Below are 22,435 nucleotides of genomic sequence, written 5' to 3'. Positions count from 1 at the left end.
ATCCCTTCATCTTTTGGTGGGGGGACGGAACCTAATTTTTGTTTGTGAGCATGCACAAAAGCAGTTCAGAGTACCTTCCCCTTTTGGAGTCCTTGGAGGGGGTGCTGGAGAGTGCTCCTTAGGGAAACTCCCTTGTTCTGCTGGGGGACTTCAATGTTGATGTGAAACCTGGAGGGAGTGATTGGGAAGAACGTCCCCCCCTGATCGAAACCCGAGTGGTGTTCTATTGTTAGATTTCTGCACTCGTAGTGGTTGACAATAATGAACACCATGTTCAAGCATAAGGGTGTCCATATGTGCATTAAGCACCAGGACACCCGCATGTCTAGGATACTCGGGTAAAGAGAGGGACGGAGCTCTCAACCAATCACAACCTGGTGGTAAGTTGGCTCCGAAGATGGGGGCAGATTCCAATGCAGCCCGGGAGACCTAAACGTTTCCTTCCTCTATTTGAAAGACATTCAATTCCCACTCGCCGCTCCCCGCTCGACCTCACCTGTCCGTCCCTGCATCTCCGTGCCGACTGTCCCCACAGTCGCACCCGAGCCAATGCCAGCACATTGCTTTTTATCTCTTTTAGTCAGAGTGTGTTGCTGTAAATACCAAAGTCGTGGGTTGGACTGCTGAACGGGCACGGCTTCTCGAGAACACGTGTCAAAGAGACACCCTGGGGAGCAGATCTGGCCTGCTGCCTCATTTTGTGCAGTTGACACCCTTCCTCCAGAGTAAGTTATGATTGCCTAAAATGATTTATTTTGCCGTAACATAACAGTTTAGCTAGCTGACATTTACAATTGCGGTCATCACACAAAATTCATGGTCACTTTGCACATGGCTGGTTAGCTCGGTTGGTCAGATTGAGGTGCAAATAATACCAAGGTTGTGGGTTTGACCTCCATATGGGCCAAGACCTCTACAAAATCAATTGAAATTACTTAGTCCAACTTCTTTTGTCGTAACTTAAGTGTTTAGCTAGTTGACGTATTCCGTTATGATGCAAATACCTGAACTGTGCAGCGTGAGGCCTGTTAACTCAGTTGGTCAGAGTGTGGTGCTAATAATGCCAAGTTCCTGGGTTCGACCCCCACATGGGCTAGTAACTCTCTGTAGTAGTTGAAATGGTCAAATACAACATATTTTGCACTAACATTACATAATATCTTGTCTTGATGTTTCCTCAGTTACTGTGATCTGTTAATTTATCTGGTCCACAACGCAGAAGATGCCACCCAGCATGTGAATCATCTCAGTGAGGGAATACTAGCTAGGTTTGTTCCCACCACATTTCTGTTCATCACAAATTAATGTGAAACTAAATTTGTATTCATACTCAAGCGGGCAAAACAGTGTTTCTCAACTTTGCTTAGCCTCCAATGACGAAGCCTGTAGAAAACCATAAAATGATTACTCTTAATAGTTGTCACAAGTGCAAAAATCTCAAAATAAAGATGTAAAAACTCTTAAATTCGAAACAACAAAATGCTGTACCAGAGTTGTCTATCTGTCTGGTATGTTGACAGAAGGACCAGAGTTGGGCAACCAGAAAGCCCCCCCCCCCTCCCCCATAGTTAAATGACTGTTGTTTTGGAGTCATGAGAGACACTAATGCTAATCCTCAAGAAGATTGTCAATTTTTAGTGTTGAAAAATAGAAACATCAAATTAAATTAATACATTTTTAACCTAAGAAATATAACAGACAGTATTAAATTCCACACTTATAGGCAATTTCAAATGTTTTTTTTTCCAAATAACAACAAAGCAATTTAGTAACACATTATTTCGAAGCATAACCCCAAAATTTTGGCGTCAGAGATCTAGCAGCAAAAATCTAAAATCGATTAACAAAGTCAATTGCACATATGTCAAGCAATAAATATAAGCCCCTTTTCAATTTCAAAATGTCAATGTTGAATTTGTTTAACAATACAGTTTCTGACAAAAATCTTAACAGATTAACTAAACAGATTAGATGATATCTATATATTTAAACAACTGCAAACATTGTGCGGCATACGTTTGTAACGTTTAAAGAAAGTTTTAATTTGAAAAGATGCACACGGGTAGTACGCTTGTGACAGCTTTTTGACATGTAGTATGATTAACTATGTTTTTATAATATCAAAAATCCACAAAAACCTACACTGGTGAAAAATCAATTTTCCTGCTCAGTCTGTTGTCAAAAATTCAGTTGCCAAAAGACCTTAAAATCACACAAAAGAACCCTCACAGGTTAGACACATTTTCTTTGTCAGTTTGTTGTTAAACATTCAATTAGAAGGCCCATTTAAAGCCTCACAGAACGAATCCACACAGACAAAAAAAACTTTTTTTCCCTGCCCAGTGTATCATCGAACATTCAATCAAAAGAACACAAAATCTCATACTGATAAAACAAAAAATTCTTCCTGCTCGATATGTCAAAGTAACATTAGCTATTACATAAAGTGCCAATTTAAATTCGACATGGTATGTCGTATTTGTGTTTTTCATTGAAGTGGAAGTTTTTAACTGCAAAATGGATGAACTCACCGTGAACGTGAAATTCTACATTAGAGACCGAGATGCTTGTGCTGGTGCATAGTGAGGAGAAGCATAGTGGCGCAGCGGAAGCGTGCTGGACCCATAACCCAAAGGTTGATGGATCGAAACCATTCTCTGCTACTTACAATCATTTTGTTTTTTGCAGAAGCAAAATACTTCACTTATTGTGTTGCAGTTGCTGTGAAAATCTCATCTTGACAATTATTAATTCTGGAAATTAATACTTCACTTCACATTCTTCTTATGGATGCCCACCGATCAAAAGTTGTATCAAAATTTAACGGAAATCGGGCCCAATGCGTCATTTTCAGAGTATTGAAATACTATTAGTTCCCTGAGAAAACCCACGCAAGCCCGGGGAGAACATGCAAACCCCACGCAGCTGGACCGACCTGAATTTGAACCCAGGACTCCAGAGCTGTGAGGTCGACGCGCCAACCACTCGCATCACTGGGCTGCTACTTAGTTCTTATTTATTGATTATTTATTTGTCTGTTTGTTGTTGTTATTTGTGCGCTACATGGTGAAAGCATTAAATCTCATTGCACTTGTACGACAGTAGTGGGCCGTCAGGGCCTTCCAGGCCTTCTCTGCTGGCCTAAGAAATATCTGAATCATATATTATATTTTGTCCATCAATACTTATTAAATAATTCCAAATTGTCTGTTAGCTTCCTTTCCCCCTGGTTGCACTGCCTGGACGTGTCTAAATGCTCCACCCATAGAGACTCGAGTTGGAAAACAAAATGGTGACATACTCCTATCACAAAGGAGAGGGAAGTGGTATGAAAAGAACAATCTGGAGAACTACTATTAAGAAGATGTGTGGTATCCTGACATTCGGAATTCACTGGGTCTAGACGGCACACTTGAATCTGCAGTTGTGCGGATGAGATGCATACCATTTATGGGTAATGAACATAACAGTAAGCGATAAGAGATCAAAATCAGCGCAAATCAAACCACATGATTCAATATGGGGTGGTGGTGTTCCACATGACCATAAGTTTTGGTCCACCCCCCCCCCCAGAAAACCATACTGTCGCAACTTTGCCAACTTCAAGTGGGTAAAGTTACATTGAACTGTTACACATGTGTGCATTTGTTGTACCCCTGAATTTACGGGGTAGTTGTATTTCGCATTTAAAAGACGGGTGAAATAATCAGACAGGTCCTTTGTTGTATTTCAAACCAACTTTAGTTATATCAAAGCAATTCACCCAAAACATAATATACAAAAACACCCGAATATATACATAGTAACATATTAACAACCCGTTATAACCCAAAACAATGTACTTGCTGCATAAACGATTATAACTTATGAGTATTGAAACTTTTACCTTTTGTTCCGGCCGTCATATACTGCATATTATTATGCTACCGTTATAACGGCGGCCGAAGGTAGCCTGCTGTAAACAATACACCCGAGACTCGCACATTCACGCACACACATAAAAAAGTAAACAACCAGCGGCCGAAGGCAGCTTGCTGTAAACAATACCCGAGACTCGCACATTTACGCACACACATAAAAAAGTAAACAACCATCACTAAGCATTACGTTCTTTCTCACATGCTAACTATTGCCTCTTGCACATCTCACACTCAATTGATATTCAAAATAAAGCAACATACCTTTAAAAAACGGGTGAAATAATCAGACAGGTCCTTTGTTGTATTTCAAACCAACTTAGAGAAATGTCTGACAAGCCCGCTTATATTCTATACACAGGTCTATGACCACTACGTAATCGCTGCGTGTTTCGCACGTACTCATTACGTCATAGCTGCGTGTTCCGTGCACGCTTCGCGCGTCAAACCTGCGTAATTTTTGCACGCTTCGCGCGTCATACTGCGTGAATCCAATTTTTATCTTAACACCTGCACTCATTTATAACTTCACTTACTTCACCCTGTCACACTCTCTGTTATGATCGCGTCGCGTAGTGCGACACGATCGGAGGGGAAGTTGAACCCAGATGCAGAGTCGCCGAAGTAAATGGAAAGGTGAGGCAGATCTGTAGCTCTTGTAGGTTGATTTAATAAACGGGGTAACATAACATAAATAACTTGGCTTGACCACTCATTACAAACGAAAAGAACATGCGGCGTGGCGTCAATGGAAACGGAAATGACTACGAGGATAAACAGGAAACGAAACCAGAACGATCCGACGGCGTCCACAGAAAATCATAATGCTTAAATACCAAAAATAATCTAATCACGTAATTAGTGACAGCTGATAATTATCGTGACGTCATGCCAGGAAAGGCAATCCAGCCACTCCTGACAGCACATCCCCTCTAAGGGACGGATTCTAGACGTCCCAAGGTCAATTACAACATGAGAAACGGGAACAAGCAGGGAGGGTGGGTGGGAGATCTAGAATTGTCCGGTGGTCTTCCACACCAACCCAAGAACAGACGGAGAGGTCGCTCCGGCGGGCGTCCGCGCCAGCCTGAAACAAGACGAGGCAGTAGTCGGTCCGGCGGGCGTCCGTGCCGGCCAGAAACGAGACGAGTCAGTGGCAAGTCTGGCGGGCGTCCGTGCCGGTCAGAAACAAGACGGGGCAGAGGCAAGTCTGGCGGGCGTCCGTGTCGGCCAGAAACAAGACGAGGCTGTGGTCGATCCGGTGGGCGTCCGCGCCGGCCAGAAACGAGACGAGTCAGTGGCAGGTCTGGCGGGCGTCCGCGCCGGCCAGAAACGAGACGAGGCTGAGGTCGATCCGGCGGGCGTCCGCGCCGGCCAGAAACGAGACGAGGCTGTGGTCGATCCGGCGGGCGTCCGCGCCGGCTAGAAACGAGACGAGGCAGTGGTCGGTCCGGCGGGCGTCCGCGCCGGCCAGAAACGAGACGAGGCAGTGGTCGGTCCGGCGGGCGTCCGCGCCGGCCAGAAACGAGACGAGGCAGTGGTCGGTCCGGCAGGCGTCCGCGCCGGCCCGAAACGAGACGAGGCAGTGGTCCGTCCGGCGGGCGTCCGCGCCGGCCAGAAACGAGACGAGGATGTGGTTGACTCGGCGGGCGTCCGCGCCGGTCAAGAACGTGACGAGGCAAGGGCAGGTCTGGCGGGCATCCGTGCCAGCCAGAAACGAGACGAGGCAGTGGTCGGTCCGGCAGGCATCCCAGCTGGTCCTTTAAGTCTTGGCCAAACTGCCTGCCTTCAGGAGATATTAGAAGTTTAGTACGGTCGGGCACCTTACCCTGTATGCTCGGGGGGTGGACAACTCTCTCCTCCCGGGAAACCGGAGCATTGCTTCTCTGGACGTCCCCGGCTTCTTCATCCAGAGACTCCGGCGAATTACCACTCTCGACGTCGCCGGCTTCTTCATCCAGGGACTCCGGCGAATTACCACTCATGACGTCGCCAGCCCCTTCTTCCAGGGACTCCGGCGAGTTACCACTCTTGACGTCGCCAGCCCCTTCTTCCAGGGACTCCGGCGAATTTCCACTCTTGACGTCGCCAGCCCCTTCTTCCAGGGACTCAAGCGAATTACCACTCTTGACGTCGCCAGCCCCTTCTTCCAGGGACTCCGGCGAATTACCACTCTTGATGTCGCCAGCCCCTTCTTCCCGGGACTCCGGCGCATTGCCACTCTCGACGTCACCGGCTTCCTCCTCCAGGGGCACCAGCGAATTACCACTCTTGACGTCACCGGCCCCATCCTCCAGGGGCAACAGCAAATTGGCACTCTCGACGTCGCCAGCCCCTTCATCCAGGGACTCCGGCGCATTGCCACTCTCGACGTCACCGGCTTCTTCCTCCAGGGGCACCGGCGAATTGGCACTCTCGGCGTCGCCAGCCCCTTCTTCCAGGGACTCCGGCGAATTGCCTCTCTCGACGTCGCCAGTCCCTTCTTCCAGGGACTCTGGCGAAATACCACTCTCGACGTCGCCGGCCCCGTCTTCCTCGAGCGCCGGAGCATCGTCGCCACTTCTGGGCGGGCAGGCGCTGGACGGGCAGGCGCTTGGGAGAGCGGTGCCTGGGAGAGCGGTCCTTGGGAGAGCGGTCCTTGGGAGAGCGGTGCTTGGGAGAGCGGTGCTTGGGAGAGCGGTGCTTGGGAGAGCGGTGCTTGGGAGAGCGGTGCTTGGGAGAGCGGTGCTTGGGAGAGCGGTGCTTGGGAGAGCGGTGCTTGGGAGAGCGGTGCTTGGGAGAGCGGTGCTTGGGAGAGCGGTGCTTGGGAGAGCGGTGCTAGAATGGCCGTCCGTCACCAGAAACCTGATCCGTGGCTTCGGTACGGGTGCGACCGGCGACCCCAAAGGCAACGGGAGTAATTTGCGTGGCCTTGGCACAGGAGCTTGGGGCACTTGGACAGGCGTGGTCGGCCGAGTAACTTCGGGCACTTGGAAAGGCGTGGTCGGCCGAGTAACTTCGGGCACTTGGAAAAGCGTGGTCGGCCGAGTAACTTCGGGCACTTGGAAAGGCGTGGTCGGCCGAGTAACTTCGGCCACTTGGACAGGCGTGGTCGGCCGAGTGACTTCGGCCACTTGGACAGGCGTGGTCGGCCGAGTGACTTCGGCCACTTGGACAGGCGTGGTCGGCCGAGTGACTTCGGCCACTTGGACAGGCGTGGTCGGCCGAGTGACTTCAGCCACTTGGACAGGCGTGGTCGGCCGAGTGACTTCGGGCACTTGGAACGGGGAGGGCTGCATAGTCCTTAGGAGCTGCTGGTACAGCGTGGTCGGCCGAGTGACTTCGGGCACTTGGAAAGGCGTGGTCGGCCGAGTAACTTCGGGCACTTGGAAAGGCGTGGTCGGCCGAGTAACTTCGGGCACTTGGAAAGGCGTGGTCGGCCGAGTAACTTCGGGCACTTGGAAAGGCGTGGTCGGCCGAGTAACTTCGGGCACTTGGAAAGGCGTGGTCGGCCGAGTAACTTCGGGCACTTGGAAAGGCGTGGTCGGCCGAGTAACTTCGGGCACTTGGAAAGGCGTGGTCGGCCGAGTAACTTCGGGCACTTGGAAAGGCGTGGTGGTGGTCGGAAAAGGAGCTTGGAGGGACGTGGTCGGAAAAGGAGCTTGGAGGGACGTGGTCGGAAAAGGAGCTTGGAGGGACGTGGTCGGAAAAGGAGCTTGGAGGGACGTGGTCGGAAAAGGAGCTTGGAGGGACGTGGTCGGAAAAGGAGCTTGGACGGACGTGGTCGGAAAAAGAGCTTGGACGGACGTGGTCGGAAAAGGAGCTTGGACGGACGTGGTCGGAAAAGGAGCTTGGACGGACGTGGTCGGAAAGGGAGCTTGGAGGGACGTGGTCGGAAAGGGAGCTTGGACGGACGTGGTCGGAAAGGGAGCTTGGACGGACGTGGTCGGGCACGTAACTTGGACAGTGGTTAGTGTGTCCAGGCATTGCTTTCGCTTCGCTCTACGGCGTGGCGCTCGGCGCCTCCTCTGGGAGGATTGCACAGCACCCCCGCCATCACGTGGTGCCCCATAATTGGTGGTTAGCCCACTCTGTAATTGCTGGTCGGGGTATTTGGAGTAGGAATTATCGGGCGAAAAATCGGGATAATCCTCCTCCAGTGGAAGGTCTCGGGGTCCGAATTGGTCGAAGAATTCATCATCGGATTCCGAAACGCCAGCGAAAAAATCAATTTCCTCAACGATGTCCTCCTCACCAGAATCTTCAGGCTCCCTCCATGGTGAATCAATTCCTCTGGGCATAGGCATAAGATAACTTGGGCGGTCTCTGGTGGTTGTACGCACCCGGGCATCATGATTAAACGGTAAAGGCTTCCCAGGGCGACGTGCATAGCAGTGGTGGGGCGTATGAGTACGCTGCAGGTCTAACTCTCCTACCAGCTGTGGCTCATCTCTAGCAATGATGTGCCTGAGAGCCCCGCACCACGGTGTGTTCATTACAAAACTCCTAAACGATTCTGAGGGGTTTCTTATACATTCCAAGCAGTCCGGTGTCTTCGAGGTGGATGGTTGGCGTCGCCGAGTGCGTCGGCGCGAGCGTGGGTGGCGCTCCGCTGGGTCCATGATGGTCGGATCGTGCTGTTATGATCGCGCCGCGTAGTGCGACACGATCGGAGGGGAAGTTGAACCCAGATGCAGAGTCGCCGAAGTAAATGGAAAGGTGAGGCAGATCTGTAGCTCTTGTAGGTTGATTTAATAAACGGGGTAACATAACTTCAACAACTTAGCTTGACCACTCATTACAAACGAAAACAACATGCGGCGGGGCGTCATGGAATCAGCAATGACTACGAGGATTAACAGGAAACAAAACCAGAACTAAACCAGTACTACACCAGACGATCCAACCGTGTCCACAGAAAGTCACAATGCTTAAATACCAAAAATAATCCAATCACGTAATTAGCCACAGCTGATAACTATCGTGACGTCATGTCAGGAGAGGCGATCCAGCGACTCCTGACAGACGACTCTTCGCTGCAAACCCGGATCAACAGTCCTCGAAGCCAGGGACGGGGTGAGCTGTCAGATGAACAGTCCTTGTGAGAGGACTAGGTGACTGGTTACAACCCCAAGTTCTCTTCGGACAATTGGAAGAATTGTTTAACAAAGAAATGATTAAATACACCCATATATAATAGTATTACAGAATAAACCCAACATTCCGCCGTTTTTATAATATGTATGTTATTAATTATTTTATAGTAATCGCAAAAGGAAATATCAGGTGACTGCAATTTTACCCGCCTACTCCTTACTCGCATGGCTGGTCTGAAAAAGAAACATAATCATGTTTGCCCAATTCATCCTCGGAATTACCGTACTCCTGGACTTCACTGCTTTCCCCGGTACATTTAGAATTTGTAGAGGCATTTGCAGTTGTTATAAGTCTACTGCAGCGCAAACAGGGGATAAGACAACAGCCATTCAATTTCAAGGTAGTAGCAAATATGGATACAGAAAACACAACAGATATGGCCAAATCCTTACATTTTTCAAAGGTCTTATCCCACCAGTCTGTCCAAGTGGATAATTCTACTCCAGAATGTTTTTTCATATTGTGGTTTAGGGCCTGCAGGCCACTAATGGCCCTGGTGAGGGACCCATCGGGTGACGTGTTGTTCGGTATGAAGGTGCAACATTGTTCTCCAAACATTTTGCACACACACCCCTGTTGGGGCTACTGGCCAACACTTCAAACACAGGAACACACACTGAGGCAGATAGAATGAACGTTAAGGCCGCGTCTGCAGAGGCGGGGGAGTCAACAATTCAGAGGCCCGAGAGTGTGACTACTGTCCACCTCCTCAAACCTATTTCCCGCCGAAAAGCTGCTTCAATGGTGGTTTTATTAGAGATAAGACAGTCATAAAAATGGGAGGCGTTAAAACAAATGAAGGAGCTGGAGTAAAAAAAGGTGCAGTGCACATTTTAACCAATAGATTTAAATTAAATTCTATTATAGTAACTTTTAATACATAATAGTGAAAAGGGTGCAAGATTAAATATAAGAATACAATTCATATTTCACATAAGATATAATCAATCGGTCAGAAATCAAGGTGGAAGAGGATTTGGAAATTTGAAATCGATTTCTGAAAATGCCAATAAGCCCTTTTCAGGGATGCAGGGATAAATTATTGCAAAAAATATCAAATGAATTTTTTGATGAGAATCCAGCAGCAGTATTCCAAATGTGAAACTTGACGTGAAGGAACAAATAATCTCTGAAATGGGGAATTTGGGAGCACTGAGAAGAAAAAAACAATTGTATATCAGCTTACTTGGGTGAGCTGCCATATTGAGTCATGGGAAGTCCTATCTCTCGACAGGGGCGATGGTGGCCTTGGAACGGTACCACTACACAACTTATGGGTTTAAGTTGTTTGTGGAAATTTTTGCACAGCATTCTTAACCTGCGCTCAGCACATCAGTGCACAATACGGAATTCCAAAAAACCATTGACTTATAGTGATAACTGTGAAGTATGAATGTATTTTATGCTTATTATTATGTCTTTTGGTTTATATAGTGTAGTAACTAGAATAGAATTTTGCATGACCCAGTGGAAACTTCCATCATGACACCTTTTAGTTAAGGGGGTGTCATCTTTCACGACACCCACTTCTTTGTCTACTTCTTCCCGCCTTATGTTTGTACCTAGGTCACATGACCCTTTGTTAATAAAACCAGCTCAACTGTTGGAGGGAGGCAGGGATTGGAACTGGTCAGGCAAGGAGATGGACTCATCTCCAAGCGCTGGCACCTCCCGACCCCTCCCTCAGCTGATGTCTTTGAAAATCTCATCAAGCCGACTCTGCGTGTGCTACCTCTGATCCGAATTATTGAATGTATATGGTTCTAAACCTGACATTTTCTGGTGCCGAAAAAACCCGGGGATTCATTTCTGAATTTCTCGGACCGCGGTGGACTGAAGGCCAAGAATTACTGACGTCAGCCCTCTTACTTTGAAAGAGGGGGCATTTCGGTCGATCGCGGCCCGTTTGAAGAAGGAACCCGGCCGGAAAGAGGATGCACGCACAGGAGACGGTAAGTGCATTTAAAATTTATATATAACAAGGCTGGTGAAATCCCGTTTTTCCATTCGAACGAGTCGTGGAAAAACGCTCCAATAGTGGGAGATAAGGGATGCATACATGTGAGGATTACGTATGTCGTTAAAATTGAAATAGAAACGTAAGGTATGCAACGGATGAATGCTTAGTCGGCAACTAAGTGTTTCCATGAAGTACGTCGGTGACGTGACGTTTACTTTAAGGCGGGAGTAAGGTTCCCCCTGTGTTAAAAGGATTTCACAGATTGTTCAAAATAAGGGAAACCTTCCAAAAATAATGCACTCGATGAGTAAAAAGCGCTAAATAAAAAGTAATCATTATATAGAGATATAATAAAACCGGAAATACGCCGTGACGCACGCAGGCCTTGCAAAATAGTAAAGAATAGCCAGATGCAGAGACACAGAGAGAACAAAGCACATGGTTTGGGGAAATTGTTAGTGGAACCTTTGCAAACTATTCAAAGGAATTTAGAAGTAAAAAAAAGCTGTAGACAAAGGAAAAAAGCTACTTAGGCGAATAAATAAGCTTAGAAAAGTATTTAAGAGATAATAAATTGAGACGGGGCGTCCCTAGAACAAAAGAAGAGATGCGAGGGGGGGTAGAAAAAAGGATGAGCACATGGCAGGGAGAAGATGGCCGACCAAAAAAGAGCCGCGAAGACAAAGAAGAGCGTAGCAAATGGTCATTCTCCAGCAGTTCACACTCCCCCGACGCAACGAGACGGAGGATGGGCCAACTCAACCAACTCCGACGCAAAGAAAGGGGGGTGGCCTCCTCAATAGATTGCACAATGCTCTCATAGCACCCCACGGTGGGGCCATAGGGAGAGATCCCCCACCAGCCCAGGCCCCCACCCACTGCACAAACAGCGAGGGGTGGGGGACTGAGAGAGACAGGTAGAGAGAGAAAGTTAACAGAGAGAAAGATAGAGACAGAGAGATGTAGAGAGAGAGAGACAGATAGTTGATAATGTTATGATATATTAGTCACAAATTATGGGTCCTTTATTAAACACTGAAATTTATATAAGGAAATTCTTAGTGAAAGGTTATTTTTCCTCAATTTTAATTGTGGTAATAGTGAGCCCAGAAAATGGCTCTTATTTTAAATATAACCGCCTTCTTGGAGCGGATAGGAATTCAATAGGAATTCCGCTAGCGCAATTTAACTATGTTCACATAGCTAATTTAGCAATATGAGAGTGATTTGTGATTCAGATTTAAGTATTAAGAATCATCCAAATTATTAAATGAAGACAAATCAGAAATGGCATTGATCCAAATTATTAGGTAAAGTTTAGATAAAAGTTTAGATAAAATAATTAATTTAGGAAGGGCATGATTTCTCTGGGATTGTGTGAGCATCACAGATCATTCAGTGCACGGAATGATGTGTCTCGCTCGCCTATCACTAGATGAAATATGCTTTAGTGTGAGTCATATTAATGACTATTAACCTAGTTCTTTTGAGAATGACTAGTGCTGATAGGACAGAAAAGGTGGTTAGCTGCCAATAAGCCCTTTTCAGGGATGGCGCTCTCCACTAGTGATAAAAAAAAAATTGCAGACCACTGATGTCTGATTATGAATGAGTGTGAGCGTGAAGGGTTGTTTGTCTTTTTGTGTTTTTGATTGGCCATCCACCAAGATATAATCAATCCGTTAGATATCAAGGTGGAAAAGGATTTAGCAAATTGGAATCAATTTCTGAAACTGCCAATAAGCCTTTTTCAGGGATGGCAGCGAAGGATTGGAAATTTGAAATCAATTTCTGAAATCGCCAATAAGCCTTTTTGGATGGCGATGAAAAATCAAGGAAAATAGTTTAGTCCAAAGAAATTTTTTGATGATAATGCATTGGATTGGAGGAACAAATCTGCAATGCGAAATTTTGAAGCACTGAGAAAAACAAAAACAGTGCATCATATGAAATTCCAAAGTACCATTGATGTATAAGGATAATGGCATCCAAATTGTGTTAACAGATTAATTGACTGAATTGACAAAATGTTCCATATTTCGTTACCATACCAAACGCCATTATTCACTACACGATTGGAGCTGAAGGATGACTCTAATCTGGCTATCTGTATAAAAGAAAAACTTTAAAGAAACGCACTAATTTTGAGTTAGCAGAAGAAGACTGTGTTTTTCAACAGGAAACATGGAGAAGACGCACGAGCAACCCAAAATGAGAACGTCCGCACAGCTCTTGCTGACCAAACAGCAGACATGAAAATAGCGGATGATGCAGATCCATCTTTGCACTGTAAGGAGGTTCTCTCAGTTGAAACGTTTGAGGAGACAGGTAAGATAAGATTATTGACGTGATCAGACGTAATGGAAAGCATCCAATATTGATTGGAAAGATTATTGCTCGAGGAGCAATGCCATAAACCATAAGGAACTTTTATATTGGTTTTATTGTCTCCATAAAAAGTGAAAGCGTTTCAATTGAGAACAAACCTTCTTACAGATTTTTAAAGTAAACAATTAGAGAGAAAAGAGAGACTACAATGGATAGATATGTAACTAAATTTTATCATCGTTGTTTTTGCTTGTGCATTATGAAACAATCAAAAACCTTGTAAATTGTTTTGATTCATGGCAATAAGAGTCGTACGAAAATGTATATTCGAGGAGATGCTTCGGAGTGAAGGAGAAATCCTTGTTGCTTGATGTACCTCCCCTTAAGGTTCTTATCCGTGATCCAATCTATTTATTTAAATGTCAATAATTGAACAAGATGTCTGCCTGCAGTTATTGATAATTACAAAGAAGGGTAATTATTAATGAACCTATCACAATATTAATATAATGCTGAGATAGTGGACTATTATTTGATACAAGTTGTGAAAATATGAAAGGAGGGTAAGGGTTTACTATAGAATTGAATAATATATACTGTCACATCGGCTTAATAGCTATATGGGGCCATATAGGCTATTTGGCCGGTCACTAGCTAAATAGCCCCCGGGACTATTTGACCGGTTACCGGCAACGGAGCGACTGCCATTGCAAATTATTTTATTCTCTCAATTTGACCCAAGAAGGTTATACGTTTGATTTCAAGACACATACAGATGCACCTTATTTAAAGGCAATGAAAGAATACACAAGATAGTAAGAAATACTTCTCTATAGTTTCCATCCTAAAAAATAAAAAATAAAAAACATCCACTGGCAGGGGTGGGAATTGAACCCACGCCTCCTAAGAGACTGGAGCCTTAAACCAGCGCCTTGGACCGCTCGGCCACACTACCTGGGGGATTGTGCATTAACAAATTGTGAAAATTAACCTTACAAACCATTAGATTTAAATATTGAAATGTGTTATTTGTTACTTGAAATAAGATCAAACACAATGTAACATTTAAAGCAAATGTCCTTGAAATTACCCAACCTTTTATCAAAATGTAGCTTTTCGATTTAGCATACCTGTCAACCTCTCCCGATAACTTCCCTTTTAAATGATTATGATTCCCCTTAAAAACCCACCAAAAACCTTACAAACACCGTACGACGCATGTTTACTCGCGGTAACCAGACAGTGTAATAGAAATAACAAAGGTAATTTGCATACAAAGTTTTTTATTCAATTTAAAAAGTTTACAATGCAACAAACTGTGCCTTCAGTGCTTCCTATTGTAAGCCAATGTGCATGATTTAGCAGACTTTATCTGCTCTAATTAGGGTCTCACTTGTGAGCAACAGTTGTCACAGTTCAATTATCAGCAGATTTGACATGTTCCATTTTCACATATTTCACCAAAAGTTTCTTTAAGAGTCATTCCATTTCTGGTAGCTAATCTCCAATCATACATGCCACTGTTTGGAACACAATATTGAATTGATTTATTTGAGGCAGGATGAAGCTGAGGAAGTGGAGTTTGAGGAGAGTAAAAGGGTCTTGAAGTTGATCATGGATGTTTTTCACTTTACCTGCCCTTTCAACATCCGCATGGCTAGCGAAGTAGCTTTTGAGTGCTTCGTACTGAGACAATGTTCTTTCAACCACTTTTTCTAGAGACGACCATTGTGTCGGACAATCCTTCAGGATTTGTTCTTGCTCGGAATTTGTAAAGTCCTGAAACAAAGGAATCTCAATAACATAGATTAGCTTCATTTGCTACGACCGTCATACACACATACACATCACAATGCTAACGCTAATGGCGGCCGAGGGTACGTTGCTAATGCTATTACATGTGCTCTACTCGAGGCTCGTGAAATATCAATAGCAAAGCTTCCTTTGCTACGACCGTCATATACTGCAGACTATCATGCTAACAGTATAATGGCGGCCGAAGGTAGCTTGCTAAAGGCTATACATGTCCTCCACCCGAGATTCGCACATTCATGCACACACATAAAAAGTAAACAAACATTACTAAACATTATGTTCTTTCTCACATGTTAACTATTGTCTCTTGCAAACCCCACACTCAATCGGTCTCTACAACAAAACAACATACCATTAAAACACAGGGGGAAATAATCAGACAGGTCAGTTGTTGTTATCTTCAAGCCAACTTTTACTCAAATGCCTGAAGATTTCCCCGCATTTCAGCTACATGAGCCCAGACATAAAAAATCGAATACCGATCCATACCCCTGCTATTTGGCTGGAGGCATCAATAATCGAAGACTGATAAACATCTATCCCAAAACTAGTTTAACCTCACACTGTCAGGAGTGGCTTGATTGCCCATCCTGGCATGATGTCATGATGGTTATCAGCCGTGGCTAATTAGGTGATTAGGTTTTGTTTGGCTATTTGAGCATTATGGTTTTTGTTGAAGGTTCCCTGTGTTTCCACGTTTGTCATGCCGTTCACTTGACGCCACGCTACGCTGCATGTTTCTTTTCTGTATTAGTAAGTGATCAAGCCAGTGTTTTATGTTATGTTTTTTCCATTTATTAAACTGTTGGGTTTGTTCTGTTTTACTATTATAATAGTTATATTAATTCACTTCTTTATTAAATCATTCTCTTTCTTTTCTCTGTATTAATTCATTACTTTGTTAAATCATTCTCTTTCTGTTTTTCAAAAGTGTTGAGGTCACACCAAGTCATCTTTAACCTGGACAGCCTGTTCCAGGATGGTTATACAAACAATCCACCCAATCTGGGTCCTTGAGATTTGGTGGGCCCTTGGTGACGAGGACAGGGCTATTCGGACAATAACAAGAATATTGTTATCGTTATGTAACCGTACACTTCGGGTTTTTCTGTATGTAACGATTATATGATTATGATTATATTATATGATTCTTAGGTCAAGGAGGTTGTATAATGACTCTAATCCAGGGGTGGCCAACCCGCGGCTCGCGAGCCGCATGCGGCTCGCGAGCCGGTTTCATGCGGCTCTTACGTCCATATCAAAGTTTTTTTTTTTTTTTTTTTGCGTGACACCATGCTGACATCGCCCAGAAATTTCCAAAAGTGACTGAATTTCACAAGCACAAGTTGGCCACTTTGAAAAGTCAGGCAGAAAAGCAGACACATATTTTGCAAAAATTTACGAAGCACTCAGAGACGGTAACGCTTGTGTTTTATTTGTATTTGCGTGTGCGCTTCGCTTGAGTTCAATACGGTATTTTCGTCAAATGCGCATCTGCCTGGGATGAAAATACGTACCTCAAAGTGTCCCAGATTTGAGTAAACAATTTGTGTCAAGCTCGCTCTCAAAATGGAAGGGAAAAAATGCACAGCAAAACGAAAATATGAAGATGAACACAGGATGTTTTTAACAGAGTGGGAGAGTTTATATTTTTTTGTTGAACGTAATGGCAAGCCATTCTGCCTTATATGCCAGGCGTCATTAGCGCATTTCAAAGCTTCAAATCTTCAGCGCCACTTCAGCTCACTCCATGCTGACATCGCCAAGAAATTTCCAAAAGGGACTGAACTTCACAAGCACAAGTTGGCCACTTTGAAAAGTCAGGCAGAAAAGCAGACACATATTTTGCAAAAATTTACAAAGCACTCAGAGACGGTAACGCTTGCATCGTATCAACTGGCTTGGAACATTGCACGGGCCAAAAAGCCATACAATGAAGGGGAGTTTATTAAAAAATGCCTCGGTGACGTTGTTGAAATCTTGTCTCCTGAAAACGACAAACTAAAACGAATGGTATCAGACGTCCAACTCGTGAGCAACTCGTGTCTAAATCATTGAATTTAGACAACGTCATGAAGCCTGTGATGGAAATTGTCAACTACATCCGCACACATGCGCTTAACCACAGGCAATTCAAGAATCTCATCGCTGCACTGGACCAAGGGCTTCCAGGTGACTTGCCGCTGCACTGCACTGTGAGGTGGCTATCAAAAGGCCAGGTACTCTCTCGCTTCTTTGAGCTTTTGGATGCCGTGAAACTGTTCATGGAAGAGAAGGACAAGGACTATCCCGTGCTCTCGGACCTCGAGTGGATTATGGATCTGGCCTTTTTGGTCGACATGCTGTGTCACTTGGACAGACTGAACCTGACCTTGCAGGGTAAGTTAAAAATGCTGCCTGACCTGGTTCAAAGTGTGTTTGCGTTTGTCAACAAACTGAAGCTGTTCAAGGCGCATATTCAAAAGGGAGATTTAACGCATTTCCCCACTTTGCTAAAAGCCACTAGCGCCGCCTTGAATAAGCAAAGAGCCAGATATGCAACACTGGTTGAAAACCTGCACGAAAGCTTTGTGGCCCGGTTCCGTGATCTACAACTGAAAAGGCCACAGATTACGTTTCTCGTCGACCCATTTAATGCTGAGACGGACTGTCTGAAAGCCCTGCTGGTCACAGATGAGGCTGCGGCTGAGTTGGAGATGATCGATCTTTGTGAGGAGGATCAACTGAAACCTGCCTTAAGAGAAGGGACCATTGAGTTCTGGAAAAGTTCTGGAAAAGTGTGCCAATGGAAAAATACCCCAATGTTAAACAGGCTGCGCTTAAGATACTGTCAATGTTTGGGTCAACATACGTCTGCGAGTCTGTATTTTCTACCCTAAAACACGTGAAATCAAAGCATCGATCGGTTCTGACTGACACCCATGTGAAAGAATTGCTTCGAGTGGCAACAACAGAATACAAGCCAGATTTGAAGAGGATTGTTCAAGGCAAGGAATGCCAGAAGTCGCACTAAATAACATGCACAGTAAAAGAAAAACGCTGTTGTAAATTATTTTTTTTTTTTTGTGGACTTGGTTGAACTGAGAGTTTGTCTGTGTGAGACAGTGCACACAATGTTCATTGTTTATAATGACTGGCCAGTGCTGTTAGTACTGTAGGAGTCAATTTATGTCATTACTATGCTGGTGTGTGACAATAAATCTGGCTGAGCAAAGGTATGTGTGTGATGTGGCTCTTTGCGGTAACACAGTAAAAAATGTGGCTCTTGGTCTCTGACTGGTTGGCCACCCCTGCTCTAATCTAAATGTTGTTAGGTCTAGTCCCTGTTTTTGTTATTAGTAAAATACTTTGATTGTTATTGTAGTCCCAGATGTTGTTTTTACTCATACGTGATGGAATGATCAACAACTCTGTAACTTGTGACCATAAGAATGGGACGAAAACGTCTATTCGAGGAGACGTTCGGAAGTTGTAAGGGACACTTGCTGTAACGCTCCCCTCCGGAGGATTTTACCTGTTGTATCCATTTCTATTTAATTAAATGTCAATAATTGAATAAGATGTCTTCCTGCAGTTATTGATAATTACGGAAGGTAATTATTAATGAACCTGACATTTTGGTCCTTCGAGCCGGATGGAGATCAATATACCGGAGCGAGAACCCAGGCGCTGCTGTTCGACATCTGGTAAGTGATCGTGCGCACGGCGTCTTCAAAACCCTTGGTGGGCCGGAGTTTTTCGACGGGGGCGCCTGGATTCTCGGCGGTTGAAGACTTTTCCTGCTGGAGGGAGACATCTGATGGATCTCGGGTAAGTCCACATTAATGTCTGCATGTTGTGAAGGTGTTTCCAAATGCGTTAAAGGGACATTGTATGTGAGGCCCATTGTTGGGCTGGTTTCGCGTCCTGGGTGACGGCGATAAAACCCTGTGTTTATACTAGTCAATGGCAGGTACGGTGGGGCACTTTGCTGGAAAGTGTCCTGTGTCTCAGGGGTAGGCACGAATATATTGTACTAGAGGTACAATATTGGGGCCGGGGAGTGTCCTGTGTCTAAAGGGTAGGCACGAATATACGTTGTATGTTGTTTGTGTGGTTTCTGCAGTAAAATTAAGATAAGCCTAGGAAATACAGTCGAAGGAGTGATAATAATAAAAATAGATATAATAAAGTTAACTCTGTGAGGCACACGAACTCACTACAAAAAAGTAAAATATGGGAAACACGTGTTGTAAGGCGGGTTTGGATGACGATCCAAAAAATACGTCTAACTTGTAAGGATTGGAAAAAATTGGAAAGACAAAGCGCTTTAAAATTATTACACAGCTATATTTATGGATAAATAAAAATGGGTTTGCTGGCCAGCTTAAAATGCATAAAATACAGGATAATATATGCACTAATGCATAGAGGTAATATACATATATAAATAATATGTGAGTGGATAAAAGTGTAACAGCTTGTTCCACAGACACTAATGGAGGTAATATACATATATAAATAATATGTGAGTGGATAAAAGTGTAACAGCTTGTTCCACAGACACTAATGGCGAAATAAGGCCGGGGAGAAGTTAAAAATACTATTTTGGGAAAATAGTGGGGGCTCCCTCGGATAACGGGGATATATTTAAGACCGTGGCGGCGGGAAAGTACTGTTTGGTAAGGAAAAATAGCGGCTGATGGGGAAAATATTTACCGAGATAGGTGACGGGCGCGGAGGAAGTTTAACAAAAATAAAGGGAGCTAGAAAATTAATGGGGACACTGGTATTTGATTTGGTTAATCCGGGTATGACGTTTTGTGATTACAATAAATTGGGTTTTTTTGTGATGCTTGGGCTTGTATAACAACAATTAGAATGGTTATTTCCAAGTGCTGGTGGTGCTTTGTTAATATAACCTATATGTACTGTCAATTTACAGCAATGTGATGGCTTATTGCAGCTTGGTTTTTGATCCCGTCCGCTAACGGGAAGATGGTGTTTAAAAAGACAAAAGAATATATACAAAATGATCATTTAAATGTTTAGCAGGGAATGTCACCTGTGTTTTTATTATGCTCTAGACTTGCCAAAAAAAAAAAAAAAATGTGTCAACTGCGGGGGAAGTGTTTCTGGTGCAGCGGCTGCTGATTAGATGGGAGTGAAACATGTGGGCCGCGGGGCAGACGATTTAACTGTGTTGGGCTTTCGGGAGCGTTCGGACCGTGTAAACGACTAAAATTTTGTGATCCCTTCCGTGAAGACATTATAATAATAATAATTGGCCTTGGGGGTGCTGAAGCAAACTTGAGGGCAGAAAATGGGTTTTTGCCATATTGTTGTGCTTGCAGCATGCATATTCTGGATATATGGGGTCTTGGAAAAATATTGTGATGTAGTTGAATATCGGAAGAGGGGTTAATTTGACGTTTTAATGGTTGTCTTCTCTAAAAAGCGTTGTATTTGGGCACAGGGAAAAAGCTGGTTTGTAAACATAAGATAAGAATGCTGTTTTCGCAGCAAGAGTGGAGGTCATAGTTAACGGCTAATTGCGTTTTCTGTTTGGACTTTTCAGAATAAGAACAATACATGGGCTGCAAGAAATGCAAGGTTATGCGAATGCTTTCGCATTGATATTTTGGGTTTTAAAATGAAATGTATTAAGAGGATAGAAAATCTGTTTAGTAAAAGGTTGATTTGGTAAAAAGCTTTGGATTTGGGAAATAGACCAAAATAGTCATTTTTGAGCAATTGTGGATTTCAAAGGGCTCTTAGTTAAAGGAAACTAGCTTTTGGAGGATAAAATAATATTAATACTATTTCAGAATTTTTTGATTATTCAAAATACTTTAATCCAGGAGGTTGGCTGTTTTAAAAAAAAAAAAAGGCCAGGATGACAAAAATTTACAAAATTATGGTATATTGGTGACTATAAGGTTTTTAAAACATTAAAGTTTGTAATTAGGAATTGTCTAACAAAAGGTTGATTTCTCTCATTTAATTGTTGTAGATTTTTGTTTTGGTAACAGGCTATGGGAAATGACTCTTGTCTTAAGTAAACATCATATGAGGTGAATTACAAAGTATAGTAGGTATTGAATTATTTGGCTGTTAACGACATCAGATGGGAAATTTACAATGCAATAGTGGCATGATAAAATTCATGGCATTCATCCAAATAATTAGGTGAATTGTAAATAAAATAATTGGTTTAGGATGAGCATTTTTTCCCTAAGAATGGAGTAACATGGAATGTTTTTCAAAGTGCACTTGAAAGAACATTGTCTGTTGTCCTGGCGGGAGGAAATATGCTTTGTCACAGGTCATATTGATGACTTTAAGGATATTACGGATTGGATAAGCATTGGTCAATTGATACAACCAAATAACGTTGCTTTTACGGCTTTAAGGGCATGCAAATTGGTTAGAACTTTAGCAACGATGGGGTTAATACGCCTGAATGTTACAGTGATAACGAGTGACAATAACAAGCTTAGATAAGGGAGGGAAAGGAGAAATTCTCCAAATTCCAGAATCTGGCTTAGAAACAGGTTATGTTAGTCGATTTGGGTTTTTGACAGGATGTGGTAGTACATAAATTCTGGGAAATTTTGGGAAATTGGGGACCCCATATCTAAAACAAGTTTGAGACAAATGTGTAAATAGGCTCTATTTGGCGCTGGATGCACGAATTCTAGTGGGGCCTTTCATGTTTTGAAACAAGTGACGCTTTAGGTAGATGGGTTGTCTATGAACAAAATGGGATGGGCGAAATTCGCTTACAAATTCGGCGTGTTATCTTGGTTCATAGAATTTGGAGTCAAGGCGACGTAATAAAGGCCATAGGCGTCATGTTGTATAAATTAGGCGTGGATGAATTAGTTTTACAAATGGGGGAGATTATCTTATCACCTGAAACAAGTGGAAACAAAATTGGATGGCCGCATTAAAAGGTGATTGGCATGCTATTAGAGGAAATTGGGATTTTCCAAAAACCTGATAGGGGGCCATTAGGTCATGGCGGCTGTGAAAATAAAAACCTTAGATGTGAAACTATTGCCACCTCAATTCGGGGAACAAACAGCTAAACTGATAGCATTAAAAAGGATATAACTTTGTGTGAAACTTGAAGGTAATTTTTTACAAACGGTTAAAATGCTAGAGTGGGGGTGTGTATATTAAGGGATCTACTAATGAATGCGGGGTGGATCCAGACCTTCCAGAATGTGGGGTATTCATGGCGTCCTCGAGAATTTGTGGATTTTCTCCGGGTACTCCAGTTTACTCCCACAAAATG

The 22,435-nt window shown here is 43.8% G+C and overlaps 1 protein-coding gene and 2 non-coding genes across 3 annotated transcripts; 2 read left to right on the top strand and 1 right to left on the bottom strand.

Annotated features, from left to right (window-relative positions):
* The first annotated feature begins 1,022 nt into the window (after positions 1 to 1,022).
* trnai-aau (transfer RNA isoleucine (anticodon AAU)) lies at positions 1,023 to 1,096 on the top strand. Its single transcript has one exon. It is a non-coding gene; the product is annotated as a tRNA-Ile (tRNA).
* A 13,118-nt stretch (positions 1,097 to 14,214) lies between these two features.
* trnal-aag (transfer RNA leucine (anticodon AAG)) lies at positions 14,215 to 14,296 on the bottom strand. The gene has a single exon. It is a non-coding gene; the product is annotated as a tRNA-Leu (tRNA).
* Positions 14,297 to 17,142: 2,846 nt separating this feature from the next.
* LOC144213941 (general transcription factor II-I repeat domain-containing protein 2A-like) lies at positions 17,143 to 17,979 on the top strand. The gene is made up of 3 exons (XM_077742666.1): positions 17,143 to 17,535; positions 17,656 to 17,922; positions 17,969 to 17,979. The coding sequence occupies exons 1-3, from the start codon at positions 17,229 to 17,231 to the stop codon at positions 17,977 to 17,979; spliced, it is 585 nt and encodes a 194-aa protein (XP_077598792.1). The 5' UTR covers positions 17,143 to 17,228.
* The last annotated feature ends 4,456 nt before the right edge of the window (positions 17,980 to 22,435 follow it).

The sequence above is a fragment of the Stigmatopora nigra genome, chromosome 20 (assembly GCF_051989575.1).
Source record: "Stigmatopora nigra isolate UIUO_SnigA chromosome 20, RoL_Snig_1.1, whole genome shotgun sequence".
Taxonomy (NCBI): Eukaryota; Metazoa; Chordata; class Actinopteri; order Syngnathiformes; family Syngnathidae; genus Stigmatopora; species Stigmatopora nigra.
The sequence above is the reverse complement of the archived record's forward strand: the minus strand, read 5'-3'. Positions and strand labels throughout refer to the sequence as shown.